General features: G+C 57.2%; 2 protein-coding genes across 2 annotated transcripts; one reads left to right on the top strand and one right to left on the bottom strand.

The window, feature by feature from the left end:
* The first annotated feature begins 1,270 nt into the window (after positions 1–1,270).
* Positions 1,271–3,272, top strand: LOC101780727 (DIMBOA UDP-glucosyltransferase BX8). The gene is made up of 2 exons (XM_004972857.4): positions 1,271–1,800; positions 2,243–3,272. The coding sequence occupies exons 1-2, from the start codon at positions 1,332–1,334 to the stop codon at positions 3,127–3,129; spliced, it is 1,356 nt and encodes a 451-aa protein (XP_004972914.1). The 5' UTR covers positions 1,271–1,331; the 3' UTR covers positions 3,130–3,272.
* A 138-nt stretch (positions 3,273–3,410) lies between these two features.
* Positions 3,411–5,070, bottom strand: LOC101780325 (DIMBOA UDP-glucosyltransferase BX8). Its single transcript, XM_004972856.2, has 2 exons — positions 4,510–5,070; positions 3,411–4,414 (listed from the first exon to the last, which is right to left on the bottom strand). The coding sequence occupies exons 1-2, from the start codon at positions 5,003–5,005 to the stop codon at positions 3,528–3,530; spliced, it is 1,383 nt and encodes a 460-aa protein (XP_004972913.1). The 5' UTR covers positions 5,006–5,070; the 3' UTR covers positions 3,411–3,527.
* Between the last annotated feature and the right edge of the window lie 18,049 nt (positions 5,071–23,119).

Below are 23,119 nucleotides of genomic sequence, written 5' to 3'. Positions count from 1 at the left end.
ACGCCCATTAGGGAGACTACCTGACACGGTGGCGGCAACCAAAAGGCCGCCCATTGCCCCCCACCTGGAAGACAACTAGAAGGGGTGGCGGCAATTGGAGGCGAGCACCCCCCCTCCCCCCACCCACGGTGGTGGCCACCGGAGGCGAAGAAGATGCCATCCACCCGGAGTTCAAATATCCAAACCAGGAGAGGTCAGCTCGGACGAGCCCACCCTCACCGCCGCTACCAGTGGCAACCGGATCTAGGTTTTCTTGGGGAAGGATAACTCCGGGGAGAGGATAAACGCGTGGAAGGAGGCCTCACCGCTGCCATCCTTGTGCCCGCGCGGGCTTCCGGCGGTGGCGAGGTGGAGGGATGGGAGGTGGGAGGGGCTGCAAGGGTGTGGCAGCCTGGCCGCCCCTAGGACGACGCGAGCGGATGGGCTTGTAACAAAGGTCAACTCGAAATTCTTACATATTTTATATAACCAAGTCAAATAGGTGAGCTCTGAGAAAATAAAAGTAAAATAGTATATACAAAGTGAAAATTGCTGGCACCAAAGAGCATGTGGAAAGCAAAAGAGCTCACATGCACATGAAATGGAGCAAATAACGTACCCCATGTGGGTTTATTCATGAGTAGTGGCAAAAGAGCAAGGAAACAAAACTCCGTGATGTCCAGACATTTCAGTGAACTACAATATCGGCTTGCATCGGCGTATATCAGAGTAGAAAAAAATTAAGGTCTTCATGCTTGTATGTTCTTTGGACTAAAACAGCCTTGAATCATCATCATGCACATGCTCGACGACCATATGGCGCTCTAGTGGCTGGAACTTCCCCCCAAATTAGGACAAGGGAGTGTTTGGACATCAGGTGCTAAACTTTAGTTGTGTCACATCGGATGTTTGGATGCTAATTTAGAGGACTAAATATATTTAAATTAAAAAACTAATTGCAGAACCCCTAATTCACGAGACGAATCTATTAAAACTAATTAATCCATAATTAGCAAATAGTTATTGTAGCACCACATTGTCAAATCATGGAATAATTAGGCTTAATAGATTCATCTCGCGAATTAGACTCCATCTGTGCAATTAGTTTTGTAATTGACCTATGTTTAATATTTCTAATTAGTATCAAACATCCGATGTGATAGGTGTTTTTAACACTTACGAGCCAAACAGCCCCGCCAACCCACGTCAGATGCCGCAAAACGAAAAATGCTACTTTTTTCACCTTTCCACGTGATCCTGTCCCAACTTTTCGTCTTTCTCACGCTTGTACACATCGAGTCGAGTTCTCCCTCTCCCTCTCCCTCTCTCTCTCTCTCTCTCTCTACCTGGCCATGACTCCAAGCGACGCTCCCGGTGGCTGCCCTCGCGTGGTCCTATTCCCCCTCCCCTACCAGGGCCACATCGAACCCATGCTCCGGCTCGCAGCGGCGTTCCACGCCCGTGGCCTCGCCATCACCGTCGTGCACACCGAGACCCGCGCGCCGGACCGCCGGAAGCTGCCCGTGGACTACGACTTCGTGTCCATCAGGGACGGCGTCCCGCCGGAGCTCGCCGAGTCGAGCGACGTTGCGCCGTTCGTCCTCACGCTGAACAGGAGCTGCGCTGCGCCGTTCAGGGAGTACCTCGCCGGCGCGCGCGACGTCGTCTGCGTGGTCGCCGATGTGGACTGGTTCGCGCCGCTTGGCGTTGCGAGGGAGCTCGGCGTTAAGGCGCTCCCTCTGATGACCAGCAGCGCGGCCAAGTTCAGGATGTACTTGGCGTTCCCGCTTCTGGAGGAGAAAGGCTATTTGCCCATCCGAGGTATGGAGTTTGCTGCCTTGCTCAGTGACCAGTTGACCATGTGGATGAACAATTAGCATCCGGGGTTCTTCGTCCTTATAACATTCAATTTCCGCATCCAATTGTGCTATCTTGAATACAAATTTAAAGATATTGATATCAAGATGGGGGTCAGATCGTCAAAGATATGATTTTTATTTACCAAAGGCAACTTTCCCATACCTAGATTACTTAAAAGATACCGTGCTCCAAACATTTTCAAGCTCACGAATTGAATGCAAGACATATTGTGGAGTCAATTGGAATTCATATATAAGGGTATTGAAGTACCAAATTCACATTGTTATCCTGGTACCTTTCTATGATTATTAGAAATGCTCAATCTACTTTCTCCATGTACTTTAATTACCCAATAATTTGTTCCATGATAGAAAATACAGTGACATTGAAATCATTTTGGCAGAGTCGAATTTGGACACGGACGTCAAGGAGCTCCCTCCTTTGCTCGTAAGGGACTTGCATCATGAGAGGGACGCCACTCGGTACCGCGCCTACGCAGACCTGCTCACTCACATGGTTGCTGGAGTACGACAGTCATCAGGCCTCATACTCAACACGCTAGATGCCATCGAGGGCACGGACATTTCCAACATCTACCAGGACATCGTTGTCCCAGTGTTCGCCGTCGGCCCCCTCCACATCCTCTCACCGTCCGTGGACAGCAGCTTGCTGCTCCAGGACCGAAGCTGCATCGAATGGCTGGATGCGCAGCCACCAAGCTCCGTGATATACGTCAGCTTCGGGAGCTTGGTGTCCATCGATGCGCACGAGCTCACGGAGATGGCCTGGGGACTGGCTGGCAGCAAGCGCTCCTTCCTGTGGGTGGTCCGCCCGAGGCTGGTGCGTGGATGCGAGTCCAGCGAGCTTCCTGCTGAGCTGCGGGAGGAGGTACGGGGCAGAGGGCGGATCGTGAGCTGGGCTCCGCAGCAGGAGGTGCTGAAGCACCCCGCGGTGGGGGCCTTTCTGACGCACTGCGGGTGGAACTCGACGCTGGAGAGCATACTGGGAGGCGTGCCGATGATATGCAGGCCACTGGGGGGAGACCAGCTGTGCAACGCCAGGTACGTGTGCCAAGTGTGGAAGGTTGGGGTCAGATTGGTGGAGGTGGAGAACCAGCTGACGAGAGGGGACGTCCAGTTGGGTGTAGAGAGACTGATGGGCCGAGAGGAAGGAGACAGGATTAGAGAAAGGATTAGAGATTTGAGGGATGCAGCAGTGAAATGCACTTCCAAAGGTGGATCTACCGATGCATCCTTGCAACGTCTAGTGGATTTCATTGTCTCACCGTAGTGTGTACTTTTGCATACTTTATGATATATGTATGAGGATGATAGGAACTTAATTGTTTTTGCTCCTTGTTCGTGAGCATCATTCCTGTCAGAGTAATATTATTGAACATTTTAAGATTTACATTTTATTTGATTTCAAGTGATAGTTTATCTTGTTCAGTCATGCCGTTGGCCTACTAATGTGTTCAGGGTATACACTTTTGGCTTTTGAGTGACCACATGCTGAGGGAATCAACACAACCTTTTGAATTACTACAGCTCAGGTCCCCGAATCTGTCGAAATGTTAAATTAGGTTCCTAGTTCAAAGTGGAAATTGAATAAAACTACAAAAGGAAAGTACACGTCCAATCCATGCGTTCCATACCAATAACAAATACGCTTTGTACCTTACAAGTGTTTCATAGTGAAAATATGAGATCAGCCAAGTTAAGGAAAGCTGTGTGAGATGATCCACTCTCCTTAATGCCTTTCTCCGCTATCTCTTTCAGGTTCATCATCCTCTCTCCAATCTCTTTCCCTTCTTTGCTGCCCATCAGTTTCTCAATAGCATCTCTGACCTTCCCTCTCTCGAGCTGGTTTTCCACTTGAACCTCCACTCCAACCCTCCAAACGTGGCACACGAACATAGCATTTCCATATTGGTCACCAAAGAAAGGTCGTGATATCATCGGCACGCCTTGTGATATAGCCTCCATCGTCGAGTTCCAACCATTGTGAGTCAGGAAAGCGCAAACTGCAGGGTGAGCAAGCACCTCATCCTGCGGAGCCCAGTCGACGATCCTGCCTCGATCGCCAATCTCTTCCCGAAACCCTTCGGGCAGATCACCGGACTCGGACCCGCGGATGAGGCTCGGCCTGACCACCCAGATGAACGGGCGCTTACTGTCAGCCAGGCCCCAAGCCAGCTCCGCAAACTCGTGCGGGTCCATGGCAGCAAGGCTCCCGAAGCTCACGTAGATAACGGAGCCAGGCGCCTTCGTGTCCAGCCAGTCGAGGCACCGGCGGTCTTGCTGCAACTGGTACAAGCTGCTTTCCACCGGCGGCGAGACCATGTTGAGAGGGCCTATGGGGAACACGGGGATGGGCATGTCCTCGCGGATCTTGTCGAGGTCAACCGCCTCGATGGCCTCGACGGTGTTGATTATGAGGCCGGCGGACTGCCGCCCTCCATCGACTGTGTGCTCGAGCAGGCTGGCGAAGTCGGCAAGGCTGCTCGTCTCGATGCGTTGAAGGTCCCTCACACGGAACGGTGGCAGCACGTCGACTGGATCATCCTTGTGCTCCTCTGCCGTGCAAAGAGGAAACAGAGAATTTTTGGTGCCTGGTCGTTAGAACAAGCGTTAGTACTAGACAGTAAACATTTCGATTTGCTGTAGTTACCTTGGACAGGCAAGTAGCACTTCTCAATCAGTGTCGGGTAGACCATGATGTTCCGGAAGCTCGCAGCACTGCTGGTCATGAGCCCCAGCGCCGGCACGCCGAGCTCCCTCGCCGCCGCCTGCGCCGAGTACCAAATGACGTCTGTAATCACGCACTGGACGCCTCCTGCCTCCTCCTCCTCCTCCTCCCCCGCAAGCAGCGCCGCCAGCCGCTCCTTGAACGGCGCTGCGCAGCTGACGTTCAGCTCCATCACGAACCTCGCGATGTCCTCCGACCCCACGAGCTCTGTGGGCACATGGACCGGCACCGGCACGAAGCGGTAGTCCGAGGGGTAGTAGGTCGGGTCTGGCGCGCGAAGATCGGTGTGGAACACGGTGACCGCGACGCCGCGCGCGTGCAGAGCGCCGGCGAGGCGGAGCATCGGGTTGAAGTGCCCCTGGTAAGGGAGCGGGAAGAACACCACGCGGCGGCCGGCTCGGATGGTGGGCGAGGCCATTCCTGCAATCCTGCCACCTCGATGCAAACGGCTCTCTGGATAAGGACTTTTTGTGGCCCGAAACAGGCAAGAGCTGCAAGTGATAAATACGAGGGGAGTGGCCGGCAAATGGTACTAAGGGGTGTTGGGACATACCCACTAAAATTTAGCACATGTCACATCGGATATCATACCCCACTAAAATTTAGCACATGTCACATCGGATATTTGATACTAATTAGGAGTATTAAACATAAGCTAATTACAAAACTAATTGCACAGATGGAGTCTTGTCGTTGTCAAGATCGGCGGATCAGGACTTAGACTAGTGAATTTCTTTTATGCGCGTAAGCCTCAGATGGTTGCACGGGAGACACGGATTAGACTGGTTCGGGCAAAGGGAGCCCTACGTCCAGTATCGAGGATGCTCGTGTTGCCCGTGCGGGGATTTTGTAGTAGGGGGTTACAGACGGGCGAGAGAGGGACTGGTCCCAGGTCTCTTGAGTTCTAGGAGGAATGTTGATCTTTGAGATCCTGATCGATCGGTCTCCCTCGGTCCCCCTCTCCGGCTCTAAGTTCCGCCTTTTATATCACAAGGGGCCGGCCGGAGTTACAATTGGGAACCGGGTAAAAGGTAGAGAGTGAGATGGTAAAAAGGCCTGGCGGAAAAGGGGGCAGGGGCTCATAGCGCCTGGCGTCCTGCCGACCCTGAACGCGTGCCGTCGTGCATGCTCGAAGGAGTCGCCGCCGGATGCCAAGTGTCGCTGCTCCTCGCAGGTAGCTACTTCGACGTTCGTAGGTATCAGGGTAGATCATGATGAGGGGGTTTCGTCGTCACCTTGCCGTCCGTTAGGGGGGACGGTGGATACCGCCGCTCTGACGATGGCTTGTAGAGGGGGAGCTCCACGCTTGTACTGCCGTTTGCGCGGGGCCCGAGGGCCTGCGGGGCCCGAGGACGGGGCTGCTCCTAGCTTACCTCTGGTCGCCGGAGGTCATGAGTACTTTGTGACGAATGGGAGCTGGCCGCCAGTACTGTAGCTCGTACAGGAGGGTCGTGCGTGGGTACTTGCGCCGGGTTGCGTGGGGGGCGCGGTCGCCCTGCGCTCTGCCCTCTCTGCGGCGCATTTATGGTGAGTCCGACGGGGGGCCCCACCGGATTTGTCCTGTCTACGCGGAACGTATCCGAGGAGGATTCTGACCCGTGGGCCTCGACGCGCCCGACTCCCTCGCTCGGGGTCGGGCGAGGCGGAACCTTCGTGGCACAGGGTCGGGGGGTCCCGACCCTGGGGGCACGGTCGGTCGAGGCGGAAACCCCGCGGAGGGAGGTCGGGTGCTCCCGGTCCTGACGCTGGGGTCGGTCGAGGCGGAGACTTGATCACACTTTGGTGGGCCCGGTCCTTCAGGTTTGTTTCCTTAAGCTGCGTATTAGGGGGCCGTTGATATTTCCCCCCAACAGTAGCCCCCGAGCCTGTGGTGGAGCAGGAGTGCTCCTCCGTAGGCTTCTTTCGCTGTTTTGCCGTCGGTTCCTGCATTATGGCGCGCTTGTTTCACTTTTGCCATGCTTGAGGGAGCCTGTCAGTTTGTGACCACACGCGTGGTAGTTTTTTGCGAGGCTAGCCCCCGAGCTCCCGCTCGCTGCAGGAAACCGATCGGGAGGCCAGGTCGACTTTTTGATCGTTGCCCCTCAAGCGTCCGTTCGCTAGGACGGAGGGGTTGAGCCGGGCCACGTTATCCGCGTAGGACGAACCGTGGTGCTCGTTTGAGCTGCAAACGGGTAAGTTCGAGTGGAGTCCCGGTCCCCGTTCAGGGGGGTCCGGCTTGGGCCAAGCTGGTGGCGTACTCCAATTTCCCGCCAGTCGGTTCATATAGTTCTCGGATCCGTTCGATTGGATCTGAGGGCTCGTTGCCTTTCCCCGTGGAAAAACCATGAACGTTATACTGAGCGGGACTCGAACATGAGGTTGGGGCGCCCTTGGCGTTTGCTCGCCTGGGTGTTGGCCGCTAGCGGGCCCGTCCCTTCTCACCCCTTGCTCGGGGATGTCCTGGGGCAGCTGTCGAACCCGTGTTGGGCCAGCTTTCGAACCCCTGGACCGTATTGGGCCGTAGGGGCGTTTTCAGCCCCGTATCCCTTTCTTACCTCCCTGTGGGTGTTGGGCCGGAGCGGAGCGGTTGGTGCGCCAGGGCCGGTCGTGCGGAGCGTCGTGGGCGCGAAGCCCGGGGAGTGGAGTTATGGAAGCGCCGTCCCGCGGATCGAGGAAGATAGGATGTTTTTTCGCGGCCGATCGTGCGCGCGATTTTCGAAAGGAAACGGGCGTAGCAGGGGCGTACCTGGCGCCGCATTTATGGCGGCCGGGGCGTCGGTTTGACTTCCCCGGTACTCCTCCTATAAAAGCTGGAACACGCCGCCCTGGTGCCTCTCCTTTTGCGCCCAAGCCTTCTCGCCTTCTTGCTCCCCTGCGCTCGCTTTGCCTTCCTTGTTCCCGCCGCCCTTCGCCGCGCGTTTTGCCTTCGTCTTCGTCGGCCCTCTTCCCTCCTTGGTGATGGCTTCCTGGGGAATCTCCCATTTCACCGCCAAGCGCGCCGAGGGTCGGTGCGGAAGGGGCTCCTCTGCGAGAGGACGGCGGGGGATGAGTGGAGGCTGCCGGAGTCGGAGCAGGTTCCGTCGCCGCTCGCCGGCTACGTCGTCTCCTTCGCCCATTTCCATGAGCGGGGATTCGCCTCCCCTCCGAGCCGTTTCTTCCGCGGGCTGCTCCATTACTACGGGCTCGAGCTCCAGCACCTCAACCCCAACGGGATCCAGCACATTGCGGCGTTCGTCGCGTTGTGTGAGGGATTCCTGGGGATCGAACCCCACTTCGAGCTGTGGAAGTACTTTTTCGCGGTCAGCCTCTACCAGAAGACCGGGAAGGCCGGGGGCCAGCATCAGTCGCCTCCGGTGCCGATTGGGTGCGCCGGCATCCACCTCCGTCATACTCGCTCCAAGGAGTATATGACGGTGAAGACCTCTGTGTCCCATAAGGGGTGGCACAACCAATGGTTCTACGTGAAGAACTACCCCAACTCCCCCTTGCCGACGTTCACCGGCCGCACCATCGATGTGGCGCCCGACGTGTGGGCGTACGGACCGGTGGAGAAGGAGAAGAAGAAGATCTCCGACCTCCTGCAGGCCATCGGGCAATTGAAGCGGGCGGGGCTTACTGGTGCCGGCGTCATCGGCGCCTACCACGCACGGCGGGTGGCGCCGCTGATGCTCCGGATCCGGCCCCTTGGCGTCATGACCCCCGACACGCCGCCCGATGGCACCGTCCTGGCGATAGGCGCGCTCGCCGACTCTGAGATCCAGCAACGGCTCCGGGAGGCGCTGGAGGACAAGGACGTTGAGTACCCGATCCCTGGGCACCCGCCGATGCGCCCGGAGCCGGGCTTCGTGGACCTGGTAAGGCGTCTGGGTCACTACCTCTTCCCCCTGATGTTCCGCCGTCTTGTCGTTCTGATGTTGATCCTCTTTTTCGCCTCATAGGGCTCGCTGACCCGGGTTAAGGACTCTCTCCCGCCGGTGCCGGAGGATGCCGTACGGAGGGCCCTCAACCGCGCTCAGGCGGAGAAGGACAAGCGCCGCAAGGACAAGGAGACGGAGAAGCAGCGGCAGGGGGCCGCCAAGGAGCTTCTACGGCGGCGGAAAGGGGCGGTCGTGTCTGACGACGACGACGACGATGAAGAAGAAGAAGAAGAAGAACAAGAGGAGGAGGAGGAGGAGGAAGAATGGGAACTGTTTGCCCCCCGTGCGGGGGCTTTAGTGATTCGCGACGTACCCCCACAGACGGCGGCAGGGGGTGCGGCGGCGGGAGCGCCCGTGCGGGATCCGGCTCCCCCTGGTTCTGGGGCCGGGCCTCAGGGGTCGGCACAGCGCGTGCTCCCGGAGCCTGCGCGGACCGCTCCTCAGGGGGCGACGCAGGGCGTCCCCCGAGGGTCGGCACAGGATCCTCCCCAGAGGGGGACGCGGGGCGCCCCTTCAGGGCCGTCCCAGGGCACTCCCCAGGAGCAGGCGCGGGGTGCTCCTTCGGTGCCGGCGAGGGATGTCGCCCTGGCGCCGAGCCGGAGCGTCCCTCAGGGGTCTTCAGTGGGCGCCCCCCAGGAGTCCGTTCGGGGGGCTCCTCGGGGATCCGTGGGGGCTGCCCCCGCCATCGTGCCTGCTGGCGGGGGGCAACGGGGTGGCGACAAGCGGCCACTGCCAGACGCCCCGGGGTCGGCGTCTGGCTCCGAGTCGAAGCGCGTACGTCGCCCCTTCACTTCGAGGTCGTAAGTTGACCCTCTCCGCATGTCATTTTTCCTTTCTCTTTCCATATGTTTCTATTTGACGTTTATTCGTCGATGTTGCAGCGCTTCTCCTCGTGGCGTCAGCCCGCGGCTGGCGCCCAAAAAGATGCTGCGGTCGTCGTCCTCCTCTGGGGGACGGGCCGCCGCCCCGCCAGCGGCGACTGGCGGGGTTCCTGGTGTGGCCGCAGGTCTCCCAGCGGAGGTGGCCGCTGAGGGGCCGGTCGTTGGGACGGTGGCGGGGTCAGCCGCCGGAGGGGGAGCGGACCCCACTCCGCCCGCGGCCCCACCGGTCGTTCTTCCGGTCCAGGCCGCGATTCCTCCGGGCCCACAAGCCGGGGAGGTGATTGACCTCGACACCGACGAGGCGGAGGATGCGGAGACGGCGGTGGGCGGGGCGGATGCCCCTGCTGACGTGGCGAGGTCGGAGGCAGAGGGGGCGCTGGTCCCCGAGGGCGCGGCGGTGGTGGAGGTACTGGTGCCGGAGGGCGAGGTCCCCGCCCCGGCTGCTCTCACGGGGGTGCGTCCGGCGGCCGAGGTGGATGTGTCCACAGAGGTGCCGTCGGCGGCCGCGGTGGCGACGGGCGTGCAGGCGCCGGAGTCGTCGGTAGACCCTGGGATCTCTGGCGTCGTGATGTCGTCGTTGGCGACGACATCAGAGTCGGGCTCCGTTCCGCCCTCGGCTTCCTCCGTCCCCGGGGCGTGGAGAGGGCACATCCTCCGCTGGTCATCCCGCGACGATCCGCTACGGCGCCTTTATGCACTGGACGATGCTGCTGAGTGGCATAAGTGGCAGGTGGTGCATGGCGGCGTCGCCCGGGCTCAAGCGGCGCTGACCTCGGCGTTGGGAGCCTTGGCCGACACCGTAATCCCTGGTAACCAGGTATGTTCGTTTCCGCCGCTCGGTGATAAGCTCTTTTCCTTTTACTTTCTTGTCTTACCGTCATGTTACTTTGCAGGCTCTTCAGGAGGCCAGTCTGGAGAAATCCAATTTCCTCCGGCGGCAGCGGAAACTCTGGGAGCACTACACCGCCGAGAGGGAGCGCTCCAGGGGTCTGGCCCTGCAGCTCGGTGCTGCCCAGGGGGCCATTCGCGACCTGGAGGGGCGCGAGCAGGCGGCGCTAGAGGGGGCGCGGCGCGCCGAGGCCAAGCTCTAGGCTGTCGCGGAGAAGGCCCGCCTCGACCTTGAGGAATTCCAGGCCGCCATGGAAAAGGCGCGCCATGACGCCGAGGGGCTAAGGGCAGCTGCTACCGAGCGGGCCCGCCGGGACGCCGAGGAACTGGCGTGGCTGAGGGGGGAGAACGCGGCCCTTCGAGCGGAGCGCGACCAATTCCGTTTGCAGGTGGACGGGCTCCAGACCGCCGTGTCCCTCAGTGTCGCCCGGGAACACGAGCTGCGGGCCAAGGCCGACGGTGAGGCTCTTTCTGCTTTTGTATTTCCGTGCTGTCGGTGTTTCGTTTTCTTTAACTTGGTGAGGTTTCTTGATTGGCTCCTGCAGAGGACCTTGCCAAGTTGCAGGCTTCGCTTGACGAGGAGCGCGGCGAGCACGGCGCCTTGCGGGATGCGGTCCGCGTCGTCTGCGAGGACTTTGGCGTCGCTCCGGAAGAAGGGTCGAGCTCGCTGCCAGCCCATGTTCTTGAGGTGCGCCGTCGTCGTCGTGAGATTGCCGTGGATGCGCTTCACCTTGGTGTGCGGCGCGCCTTTGGAGTCTTCGGCTCTCACTATGCCGACATTAATTTTGTCGGGATGAGTGGCGGGTACTGCGTCGGCTATACCGACGCCGAGCTGGACGAGATCGACTCCGCGGTGACCGCGCCGGCGGAGGCCCTCGCGAAGCTGTTGGAGGATGAAGCCGTTCCCCCAGCCGACCCTGAGGCCAATCTTGCCGGCCCCGAGGCCCCTGCTGCCGCCGACCCTGAAGCCGCCGCCGTCACCGACCCTGGGACTACCGCTCCAGCCGACCCTCCTATTAATTAGCTGCACCGGGCATGTGCCCAAAAGACGTTTGTATTTAAGTCAGTCGTTTCGAACTTGTTTGCGTTGGCCATACAGGCCTGTTCTTATGACTTTTTATTTCGCTAAGGAAACCGTTTCCCTTTGTTATTCCTTTGGTTTTTGAAAGCGTTTGGATGCGTTGCCGGGTGCGTCAGTAAGTTTTTGATGAGCGAAGGTACCGTAGCCGCTGGGGCATAGGCTTCTCGCAGTCCGATCGCAACTTGGCTGAGTACCGTTCACGCATCCTTATCTTTCTGTAGCCAAAGGTTTTTCGAAAGGGAGTGGCCAGTTTTCTGAAAGAAGAAAAAACGTTTCTTTTTAGCGGTGCCCAGCGGCTGGGGTCGGAGCCCCCGATAGCCCCCGAGGGGTGTTTGATCCTGGGGCCAGGCCAGGATCGGATACCCCTGAGCTTAAAAGAAAAAACCTTCTTGTTTCGTGAAGGTCAAAACTGGTAGCCCCCGAGGGGTATGCGACATTGGAGCGAGGCTAGGGTCGGATACCCCTGAGCTTAAACGAAAAGGCCTGAGCCAAGGTGGCTCAGGGTTTCTTTTTAGCAGAAGAACAAAACTGGTAGCCCCCGAGGGGTATGCGACCTTGGAGCGAGGCCAGGGTCGGATACCCCTGAGCTTAAACGAAAACGGGGGGCAAAGTTATGTATAAATTATGAACAAGAGCTATGGATAGAAGCGTCTTAGCTGTTCTATGTTCCAGGCGTTGCTGAAGATTTGCCCGTCGGGAGTTGCCAGCTTGTAGGTGCCTGGCCGTAGCACCTGTGCGATGATGAACGGGCCTTCCCAAGGGGGAGTCAACTTGTGCCGACCCCTGTTGTCTTGGACGAGGCGAAGCACTAGATCTCCAACGTTGAAGGCGTGGCCTTGTATCCTGCGGCTGTGGTAACGCCGTAGGGCCTGCTGGTACTTAGCCGAATGCAGGAGGGCTACGTCTCGTGCTTCGTCGAGTTGGTCTTGTGCGTCCTCGAGCGACGCCTGGTTTCCCTGTTCGTCGTACGCCTTGACCCTTGGTGATCCGTACTCCAAGTCGGTGGGCAGAATGGCCTCGGACCCGTAAACCATGAAGAACGGGGTGAACCCCGTCGCCCGGCTGGGGGTCGTTCTCAAGCTCCAGAGGACTGCTGGGAGTTCCGCAACCCATTGTCCGCTGAACTTTTTAAGGCGGTCGAAGATCCGTGGCTTGAGACCCTGGAGTATCATGCCATTGGCTCGTTCGACTTGCCCGTTCGTGCGGGGGTGCGCAACTGCCGCCCAATCCACTCGAATGTGGTGGTCGTCGCAGAACTGGAGGAATCTTTTTCCGGTGAACTGCGTACCGTTGTCGGTTATGATGGAGTTCGGGATCCCGAAGCGGTGGATGATGTCGGTGAAGAATTGTACCGCCTGCTCGGACTTGATCTGCGCCACAGGCCTTGCTTCGATCCATTTGGAAAACTTGTCGACAGCGACGAGTAGGTGGGTGAAGCCCCCGGGCGCCCTTTTGAAGGGTCCAACAAGATCCAACCCCCAGACCGCGAACGGCCACGTGATGGGGATGGTTTGCAACGCCTGTGCGGGCAGATGGGTTTGGCGGGCAAAGAATTGGCATCCTTCGCAAGTGCGGACTACCTGGGTAACATCTGCGACCGCGGTTGGCCAGTAGAAACCTTGTCGGAAGGCATTGCCTACCAGCGTCCTTGGCGCAGCGTGGTGGCCGCAGGCCCCGGCGTGGATGTCCTGGATCAGCGCCCTTCCCTGCTCGATCGGGATGCAGCGCTGGAGGATCCCCGTGTGGCTTCGCTTGTAAAGCTCTTGGTCGATGATGGCGAAGGATTTCGCTCGGCGCGTGATCCTGCGGGCTTCGATCTTGTCAGTTGGGAGCGCGTCGTGGATAAGGTATTCGAGGTACGGGGCTCTCCAATCGGTCGGGGGTTCGGCCCCCGCCGCGGGACCCGCCTCGATTTCCATAACCGTGGGGTCGGAGGGCTTGGCTTCCGCGGCCGGGTCGGGCGGGGCGGCGTTGTTTTCCTCGGGATTGGTGTTCGGGTCCCGGGTAGGTGGCGTATTGCCGACCTCCCCTGACCCGGATCCCGACCCCGAGGCTGGGTATGCCCCGCCGACCCCTGCTGGCTCCGGGTAGCGGATCGAAGGCTTCAGCTGGTCGCTAACGAAGACGCCGTCGGGGGCGGGCGTCCGGCCAGACGCCGCCTTAGCGAGCTCGTCGGCGGCTTCGTTGAAGCGCCTTGCGACGTGATTGAGCTCCAGCCCGTCGAACTTGTCCTCGAGCTTACGTACCTCGTTGCAGTAGGCGGCCATCTTTGGGTCATGGCAGCTCCACTCTTTCATGACTTGTTCGACGACCAACTGGGAATCGCCTCGGACGTCCAGTCGACGGATGCCCAGCTCGATGGCGATGCGAAGCCCGTTGAGAAGGGCTTCATACTCAGCGACATTGTTGGATGCAGGAAAATGGAGGCGAATCATGTACCTGATGCGCATGCCTAGTGGGGAGATGAAGACGAGGCCTGCTCCGGCGCGGGCCCTCATCAGCGACCCGTCGAAGTACAGCGTCCAAAACTCCTGCTCTTCTGCCACCGGTGGCTTTTGCACCTCTGTCCATTCAGCCACGAAATCGGCAAGTACCTGGGATTTGATGGCGGTGCGGGGGGCGTAGGTGATACCCTGGTCCATAAGCTCAACCGCCCACTTCGCGATCCTCCCTGTTGCATTTGGGTTCCGGATGACCTCACCAAGCGGGAATGAAGAGACGACCGTTACCGGATGGGAGGTGAAATAGTGACGCAGCTTCCTCTTCGTGATGAGGACGGCGTAGACCAACTTTTGGATCTGTGGGTATCGTGACTTGGATTCGGACAACACCTCGCTGATGAAGTACACCGGGCGTTGCACCTTAAGAGTGTGCCCCTCCTCCTCCCGCTCCACTACTAGGGCCGTACTGACCACCTGGGTGGTTGCCGCGACGTAGAGTAAGAGGGTCTCACCGTCGGCCGGCGGAACCAGGATCGGGGCCTTCGTCAGGAGGTCCTTGAGCCGGTCAAGCGCCTCCTGCGCCTCGCTGGTCCACTCGAAGCGGTCGGACTTCTTGAGGAGCCGGTAGAGGGGGAGTCCGCGTTCGCCGAGGCGCGAGATGAAGCGACTTAGGGATGCTAAGCATCCCATGACGCGCTGCACTCCCTTCATGTTCCGGATCGGCCCCATGCCGCTGATGGCCGCTATCTTCTCCGGGTTCGCCTTGATGCCGCGCACGGAGACGATGAAGCCTAGCAGCATGCCCCTTGGGACACCGAACACGCATTTCTCTGGGTTAAGCTTAATATGCTTATCCCTTAGCCTTTCGAAGGCTAACTCCAGGTCGGGAACAAGCTGATCGCTCTTCCTAGATTTGACCACGATGTCGTCAACATAAGCCTCAACGGTTCGCCCGATGAGGTCTCCAAAGCACTTAAGCATACATCGCTGGAAGGTGGCCCCCGCGTTTTTGAGGCCGAATGGCATCTTGACGTAGCAATAGGGGCCGAAGGGGGTGATGAAGGACGTGGCGAGCTGGTCGGCCTCCTTCATCGCGATTTGGTGGTAGCCGGAGTACGCATCGAGGAAGCTGAGTGTTTCGCACCCGGCCGTCGAGTCGACTATTTGGTCTATACGCGGCAAAGGGAATGGATCCTTTGGACACGCTTTGTTGAGACCGGTATAATCGACACACATTCTCCATTTCCCATTCTTTTTCGGTACAAGAACAGGATTGGCCAACCACTCGGGGTGGTGTACCTCCTTGATGAAGCCAGCCGCCAGGAGCTTTTCAAGATCTTCGCCAATGGCCCTGCGCCTTTCTTCGTCGAAACGGCGCAAGCCCTGCTTCACCGGCTTAGAGCCGGCCCTGATGTTCAGGGAATGCTCGGCGACTTCTCTCGGGATGCCTGGCATGTCCGAGGGTTTCCACGCAAAGACATCGCTGTTTGCGCGAAGGAAGCCGACGAGCGCGCTTTCCTATTTGGGAGATAGGGCCGCGCTGATTCGCACCACCCCTGCGCTGGAACAACCGGGATTGAGGGGGCTTCTTTGATACCTTCGGTGGGCTTGGAGGGGATTCCTGACTGCTTGGCGTCGGACCGGTCCTCAATGGTTTCCTCAAGTTGGGCCACCATGTCGCCCGAGATGGTGATAGCCGCGGCGTATTCGCAGCACTCGACGTCGCACTCGTATGCCTTCTGGAAGGTCGTGCCGACGGTGATGACTCCATTGGGCCCCGGCAGCTTGAGCTTGAGGTAGGTGTAGTTGGGGATTGCCATGAACTTCGCGTAGCATGGGCGGCCCAGGATGGCGTGGTAGGTTCCGCGAAAGCCCACCACCTCGAAGGTGAGGACCTCCTTCCTGTAATTGGAAGGGGTCCCAAACGTGATGGGCAGGTCGATCTGCCCGAGGGGTGTCGCCTGCTTCCCTGGCACGACGCCATGAAAGGGGGCCTTGCTAGGGCGGAGACGGGAGCGGTCGATCCCCATGGCGTCGAGGGTTTCAGCGTAGAGGAGGTTGAGGCCGCTTCCCCCATCCATGAGTACCTTGGTGAGACGCGTCGTGCCAATGATGGGGTCGACGACGAGAGGATAGCGCCCTGGATGCCGGACGCGTCCAGGGTGGTCGGATCTGTCGAAGGTGATGGCCGGCGCGGACCAATCGAGGAAAGTCGGGGTCGCAGGCTCGGCGGCGTAAACCTCCCGACGCTCTAGCTTGTGCTGGCGCGTGGTGTCGTACGCAGCGGGTCCCCCGAAGATCATGAAGCAGCCGTCCACTTTGGGGAAGCCGTCTTCCTTCTCCTCGTCGCCCTTCTTTTCCTCATCGGGCTTCCGTTTCCGATCGCCCTTCACCGGGTTGCCCACGAAGAACCTCTTCATGAGGTTGCAGTCTTTGTAGGCGTGTTTGACGGGGAACTCGTGGTTCGGGCACGGTCCCTCGAGCAGCTTGTCGAAGAAGCCGGGCGTGCCCTCGGGGGGCGGCTGCCCTCGCTTTCGTTCGACTGCGGCCACGAGGGGGGCCTCGCGCCGCTGCTTGCTCTTCTTCTTCTGTTGCTGGCGGTTGGAGGTGCCTTCGCCGGCATCCTCCTCCCGCTTTGCCTTGCCTTTGGATCGATCAAAGATCGCTCTGACAGCCTCTTCGCCGGAGGCATAGCTAGTGGCGATGTTGAGGAGCTCCTCCGTGGTTCGGGGACCTCGGCGCCCTAGTTCATGGACGAGGGGCCGGCATGAGGTCCCTGCTAGGAAAGCTCCTATGACGTCGGCGTCGGCGACGTTGGAGAGCTCGGTGCGCTTCCTGGAGAAACGCCGGATGTAATCCCGGAGGGACTCTTCTGCCCCCTGGCGGCAGCTCCGGAGGTCCCAGGAGTTGCCAGGGCGAGTGTACGTCCCTTGGAAGTTTCCTACGAAAACCTCCTTTAGGTCGTTCCAGTTACGAACGCGTCCTGAAGGGATGTGCTCTAGCCAGGCTCTCGTGGAGTCTGCCAGAAACAGAGGTAAGTTCCGGATGATGAACAGGTCATCGTCCGCCCCGCCGGCCTGACATGCGAGTCGGTAATCGCTGAGCCATACCCCAGGGTTGGTCTCCCCCGAGTATTTGGCCACGCTCGTAGGCTGCCGGAAGCGCGGCGGGAAGGGCGCGCTCAGGATGCGCGCAGAGAAAGCTCGAGGTCCAGCTGCTCCAGGGCTCGGACTGCGATCCTCCCCGCTGTCGTAGCGTCCGCCACGGTGGACGTGGTAGCCACGGTCCGCCCCGTCCGCCCTGTCCGCGCGGGAACGTCTCCGCGCGTTCAGTGTGTCGCGGGCGTCGCGAATGGGACCGACGCGTTGGTGGATGGATCGGGCCTCGCCTACCGCGAGCGGCGGTGCTCGCGGGGCGGTCGCCGCCGGAGTTGCCTCCGGAAGGGGTTGATGGACAGATTCCCCCCGCCGCTCCGGGGGGGCGCCCTGTGTTGCCTTACTGGCATTCTGGCCGCGTCGTCGAGACGCCGAACTTTCCGCCTGCTGGACGGCGGCGCACTCGAGTAGGTTACGCATCTCCTGGCGCGCCCGTCGCTCCTCAGGCGTTGCCGGCTCGGGGAGCTGCCGGAGCAGCACCGCCGCGGCGGCGACGTTCTGACTGGCACGGGCAAAGAGCGGTGGACGCTCTCCATCCGCACAGATGCGTTCCTGGACGTCGCGCGCTCGTTGTCGTGCTCCTCCCTCGTGGTGGGGGTGCTCTACTTCTCGGCGTGCGCCCAAGTGCTCTCCCGGTAGCATAGAGCCCTCTGGCGCCCTGGGTAGGGCCCCAGTCGTAGCTGCGGCGCGCGAGGGGGGAGGCCGCTGCCTCCCCTCGGCACCATCGCCGTTGGACCCCTCGGAGTGTGCGTCAGCCATGAAGCACTCGCGCGAGGGGTCAGGATTCTCGTTACTAGAGCTAGCGTCGGAGGCTGCCCTTGCCACGCCTACGAGCTCGTTGCTCGCGGGCGACGTGGCGAGGGACCGCGTTAGGAGGCGGCCATGAGCCCCCGCGGTGTTGCGTAGCCCGAAGAGCCATCCTTCTGGTGAGGCCCTTCCGGCCGGTGTCCGACCTCTCGTCGTCGCCGTCCTGGCGGTGGTGCCGAGGGGCGCAGGACGAGCGGGCAGGACGTGGACAGGGATCAGCTCGATCCCGTTCCCGGTGGCCAGAAAGTCCAGGCTCCCAAAGCGGATCAGGGAGCCCGGAGCGAAGCTGCGATCGCGATTGGCCATCTGAGACTTGGTGATGTACGCGCAAAGGTCCCCTACCTGGCGCGCCAACTGTCGTTGTCAAGATCGGCGGATCAGGACTTAGACTAGTGAATTTCTTTTATGCGCGTAAGCCTCAGATGGTTGCACGGGAGACACGGATTAGACTGGTTCGGGCAAAGGGAGCCCTACGTCCAGTATCGAGGATGCTCGTGTTGCCCGTGCGGGGATTCTGTAGTAGGGGGTTATAGACGGGCGAGAGAGGGACTGGTCCCAGGTCTCTTGAGTTCTAGGAGGAATGTTGATCTTTGAGATCCTGATCGATCGGTCTCCCTCGGTCCCCCTCTCCGGCTCTAAGTTCCGCCTTTTATATCACAAGGGGCCGGCCGGAGTTACAATTGGGAACCGGGTAAAAGGTAGAGAGTGAGATGGTAAAAAGGCCTGGCGGAAAAGGGGGCAGGGGCTCATAGCGCCTGGCGTCCTGCCGACCCTGAACGCGTGCCGTCGTGCATGCTCGAAGGAGTCGCCGCCGGATGCCAAGTGTCGCTGCTCCTCGCAGGTAGCTACTTCGACGTTCGTAGGTATCAGGGTAGATCATGATGAGGGGGTTTCGTCGTCACCTTGCCGTCCGTTAGGGGGGACGGTGGATACCGCCGCTCTGACGATGGCTTGTAGAGGGGGAGCTCCACGCTTGTACTGCCGTTTGCGCGGGGCCCGAGGGCCTGCGGGGCCCGAGGACGGGGCTGCTCCTAGCTTACCTCTGGTCGCCGGAGGTCATGAGTACTTTGTGACGAATGGGAGCTGGCCGCCAGTACTGTAGCTCGTACAGGAGGGTCGTGCGTGGGTACTTGCGCCGGGTTGCGTGGGGGGCGCGGTCGCCCTGCGCTCTGCCCTCTCTGCGGCGCATTTATGGTGAGTCCGACGGGGGGCCCCACCGGATTTGTCCTGTCTACGCGGAACGTATCCGAGGAGGATTCTGACCCGTGGGCCTCGACGCGCCCGACTCCCTCGCTCGGGGTCGGGCGAGGCGGAACCTTCGTGGCACAGGGTCGGGGGGTCCCGACCCTGGGGGCACGGTCGGTCGAGGCGGAAACCCCGCGGAGGGAGGTCGGGCGCTCCCGGTCCTGACGCTGGGGTCGGTCGAGGCGGAGACTTGATCACACTTTGGTGGGCCCGGTCCTTCAGGTTTGTTTCCTTAAGCTGCGTATTAGGGGGCCGTTGATATTTCCCCCCAACAAGTCTAATTCGCGAGACGAATCTATTAAACCTAATTAGTCCATGATTTGATAATGTGGTGCTACAATAACTATTTGCTAATGACGGATTAATTAGGCTTAATAGAATTGTCTCGCGAATTAGCATAGGATTCTGCAATTAGTTTTATAATTAGCTCATGTTTAGTCCTCCTAATTAGCATCCGAACATCCGATGTAACACTGCTAAAGTTTAGCACCTAGTATCCAAACACCCCTTTAAACAACCGCTGCTGATATAAAAAAATGGGTTCAAGTGGGCTGACCAATTCAGAGTTATAGGGCTGCTAACACCCACCAATGCCATCAAAACACAAGAAAAATTAAGAAAATATACATTTGCTGACTAAAAATCACCTGCAAGTTTAATATACTCTTTGTTATTAATCTGTAATGTTTATGAGAAGCTAATTAGTTCAACGTCGTAAAGTTAACACCGAAGGGAGTATCTCATAAACTACATCACCTAAATGTATAGTGCTCAATATGATTTAGATGGTTAGACAATCACTCAATTATTCAAAAAACTTATTTGAAAACAAGAAAAATTAACTCACTTCTTGAAACTAATATTCTCACAAGAGAAAAAAAAAATGCCCCACTTGATTAGCTATATATGTGCCTGCATCTCCCTAGATCTCTAGTGTTGACTTTATATTTTATTACGACTCTACTCTGCTTTTGTAGTGTGATTCGGTCAGTCAATCAGCACTTAAAGTTGGTCATGAACTCATTGTATCAAGTTGCATTGATTGTTTTGATGTATGATGTAATTAAATATATTATTATTCAAAGCTTGTCAGGAGAAAGGATGATTCACATTTATATAATGGGGTTTTTTTCCAGTGAAAACTAGATTTTATAAACTCCAAGGCCATCTAATAAGCCTCATTGACAGGATCAGGTTCTACTAAACATGCATTTAACCATTTTTTTCGAGTCCCAATTTGAAGCATCCCCGATTTTAAATCAGGATAAAAAGGATACAAATACCCCAATTCTAGGAAGAGCAATACATACATTTACTCATCGTATAGTCGAAGAGTGATACAATTCACTATGTAGAATTGGAGTGTATTCCTAGCAACTATTTTAGCAAGTAAGCAATACCAAAACTAGTAAGGTCTGGTTTGGTTCGGGTTGCTTATTTTTAAGCACCCGTCACATCGATGTTTGGATACTAATTAGGAGTATTAAACGTAAACTATTTACAAAACCGATTACATAAGTGGAGGTTAAACGGCGAGACGAATCTATTAAGCCTAATTAGTCCATGATTTGAGCCTCCGAAGTACACATCCTTCCTTGGACCCAACACTCGACTTGTATGTACAGGCTGCTTTTTGATCCGATACTAATCTGAGCAATATTAGTACTAAGCCTAATGGCTAGTCCCCAAGAAGACTATTAGTACCGATATGAGGCTTCACACGGTACTAAATGCACCTAGAGTACACTAATTCCTGCATCGTAAACTTTCAGAATTACCTTTGGGAAAGAGTAAACCCTGCAGCACAATGTGTGTTGTGTTGACTAACTGTATGTGCATGGCTGCTTCTGAAACAGATGTTGTACGAGACGCGCCGCGGCTGCTGCTGGGAAGGGGAGGTGACAGGGGAGGGAGTCCCCTGCACGCGCTGCCACAACAACCTCAAGACGGTGTACATGACCGGGTTCCGGTGCTACAGGGCTCAGCTGGAGCTGCTGTGCGGCATCCTGGAGAAGAGCGGCCCTGCGCTCGAGCGTGTGACCGTAGAGCCAAAGGTGACGCTGAGATGCGCTCGCGTGCTGAACATGTTCATACCTGGCTCCCAGGGCCGGTCCTGAGATTTGGGAGGCCCGGGGCGAAAGTAAAACTTGGAGCCTTTAATATAAACATTATAATAAGTATATATATAATATTACCAATAAATATTTAAATATATCTAAAAGCAATATTCATATCAAATTATTTATACATATTACCTTAAAAGTTTCTTCTAACATTTCTCGATATTTATACCTATCAAATGTTACAGTACTAAAATTATTATAAATACACAATAATTATAAATCAGTTGAGATTAAATAATTTGTGATAGTAAATTAATAATTAATGGTACGGAGAATTGAGGAATTGGCAATCGAATCACCTGGTCATAGAAGCGAATTGGCACCAACCGTAAGGTCCGCAAGCAACAAGCCGATTGGTCGCCGCAGAGTGGTCAGGAACAGCAATCGCCGGGCCGCCGGGTTGTTCGCGCGCGTATATACAGCGATGAGTACTGTACCTGGACGATGGCGCAGACGCAGTCCAACAACCAGTCGTTGATGCGCACGACGCGGCGGCGGCCCTGGCAGCGATCGGAGTTTTAATTGCGATTTGGATAATCCTTATGAGTCCTGGCGGCGGCCCTTGCTGGCGGCGATTCCCTGGCGGCTCCCTGGACAACGCGTACGAGTTTTGACGCTGGCCCCCGTGTCAGCCCCCTAAGACGACGCGTATGAGTTTTGCCTAGCGGCGGCCCCCTACACGACGTGTACGAGTTGTGTGACTGCGTTCAGCGTTCGTTGCTATTCCCGTCCTAATCCTAATTCCTAACTCGTTTGACACTTGAACCTAGGGTGGGCCCCTGGGATTTGGGGGCCCAGGGCGGCCGCCCCCCCTGCCCCCCGCCAGGGCCGGCCCTGCTGGCTCCGAGATCCATGGATGGGCTCGTGTAGCCTCGGAACGGTTTGGTAAAGCGATCACGGTTGTCTAAGGAGCCTCTTGGCAGGGGCGGAGCAACGTTGAGCCGAGCGAGGGCACATGCCGCCACTAAAATTTCTATTTTCAATGGACATAAACACTGTTTACCGAAGCTCTTTTAGGGTTCATATACTTACAGGCCGCCACTAGGTCCGCCCCTGCCTCTTGGCGCCTGAGTTAGCTTTGAATTGACTGTCAAAGATGTAGTAAATTTTGGAGATTCTTATGTGCCGGGTTCTCTTCTTTTGTTGTTGGTTGGGAATTTGAGAACTCTGCTGGTATGTGCTGGATATTAAAAGAAATAGAAAAGATGATGCCCCTTCTTTCCTCCTGTGTTTGACATGCTGCATTGTGAGGGGATGTGGTGTGTGGATGATGTTCTCCTGGACGGAGAAAGACGACGAGAATCACTACTGCTTTGATGCTGTTGTTTGTGCAAGATTTGGTCGTGTGTTCATATGCCATTCCGCTGTGTTTATAACGGCGGCAACCAGGCCGCTAAAAGGTGCTTTTTTTTGCTCCTGCTGCTGTTGCCTTGCCGCCACCGCCGCACGCTCCAGGCGCACATGTTTTTTTTTTCCAGATTTGCTCCATGCGTGTTTTTCTCGTCTGAACTGAACATAGCTAGCGGCAGCTCCAAATTTGTTTTGGATTAGCACGTTACAGATGTCAGAGAACATGCATCTTGCTTGCGTCGTCTTCCGAAAATGGGACCAAAACGTCGATCGCCGTGGTTTCCATCTCTCTCGCTCCTCACTTTTTTTTTTAATGAAATGATGCCGGGGTTTCCATCTCTTTCGCTCCTCACTTTTTTTTAAATAAAATGAGTTGAACCCTCGCCATCTCATCCCTCACAAACTAATAAATAGTATAACCATTCATTGCACTAAATTTTACAGAATTAACCCACGGGGCACAATCTCATCTAAGACATCAATAACTCTGACGGGGGGCTCCATGCGGTGTGATCTGATGCCACGTAGCGTCGATCAGTTTGACCTCTTAGCCCATTAATCAGTTGCACATGTGTATTATTTATTTATATATATATATATACACAAGTATGTAGGACCCGCCGCCTGCGTGCCTGTCGTTGGCTGCTTGTCCCATGCGTGGTGCC

The sequence above is a fragment of the Setaria italica genome, chromosome VI (assembly GCF_000263155.2).
Source record: "Setaria italica strain Yugu1 chromosome VI, Setaria_italica_v2.0, whole genome shotgun sequence".
NCBI classification, from domain to species: domain Eukaryota; kingdom Viridiplantae; phylum Streptophyta; class Magnoliopsida; order Poales; family Poaceae; genus Setaria; species Setaria italica.
The sequence above is the reverse complement of the archived record's forward strand: the minus strand, read 5'-3'. Positions and strand labels throughout refer to the sequence as shown.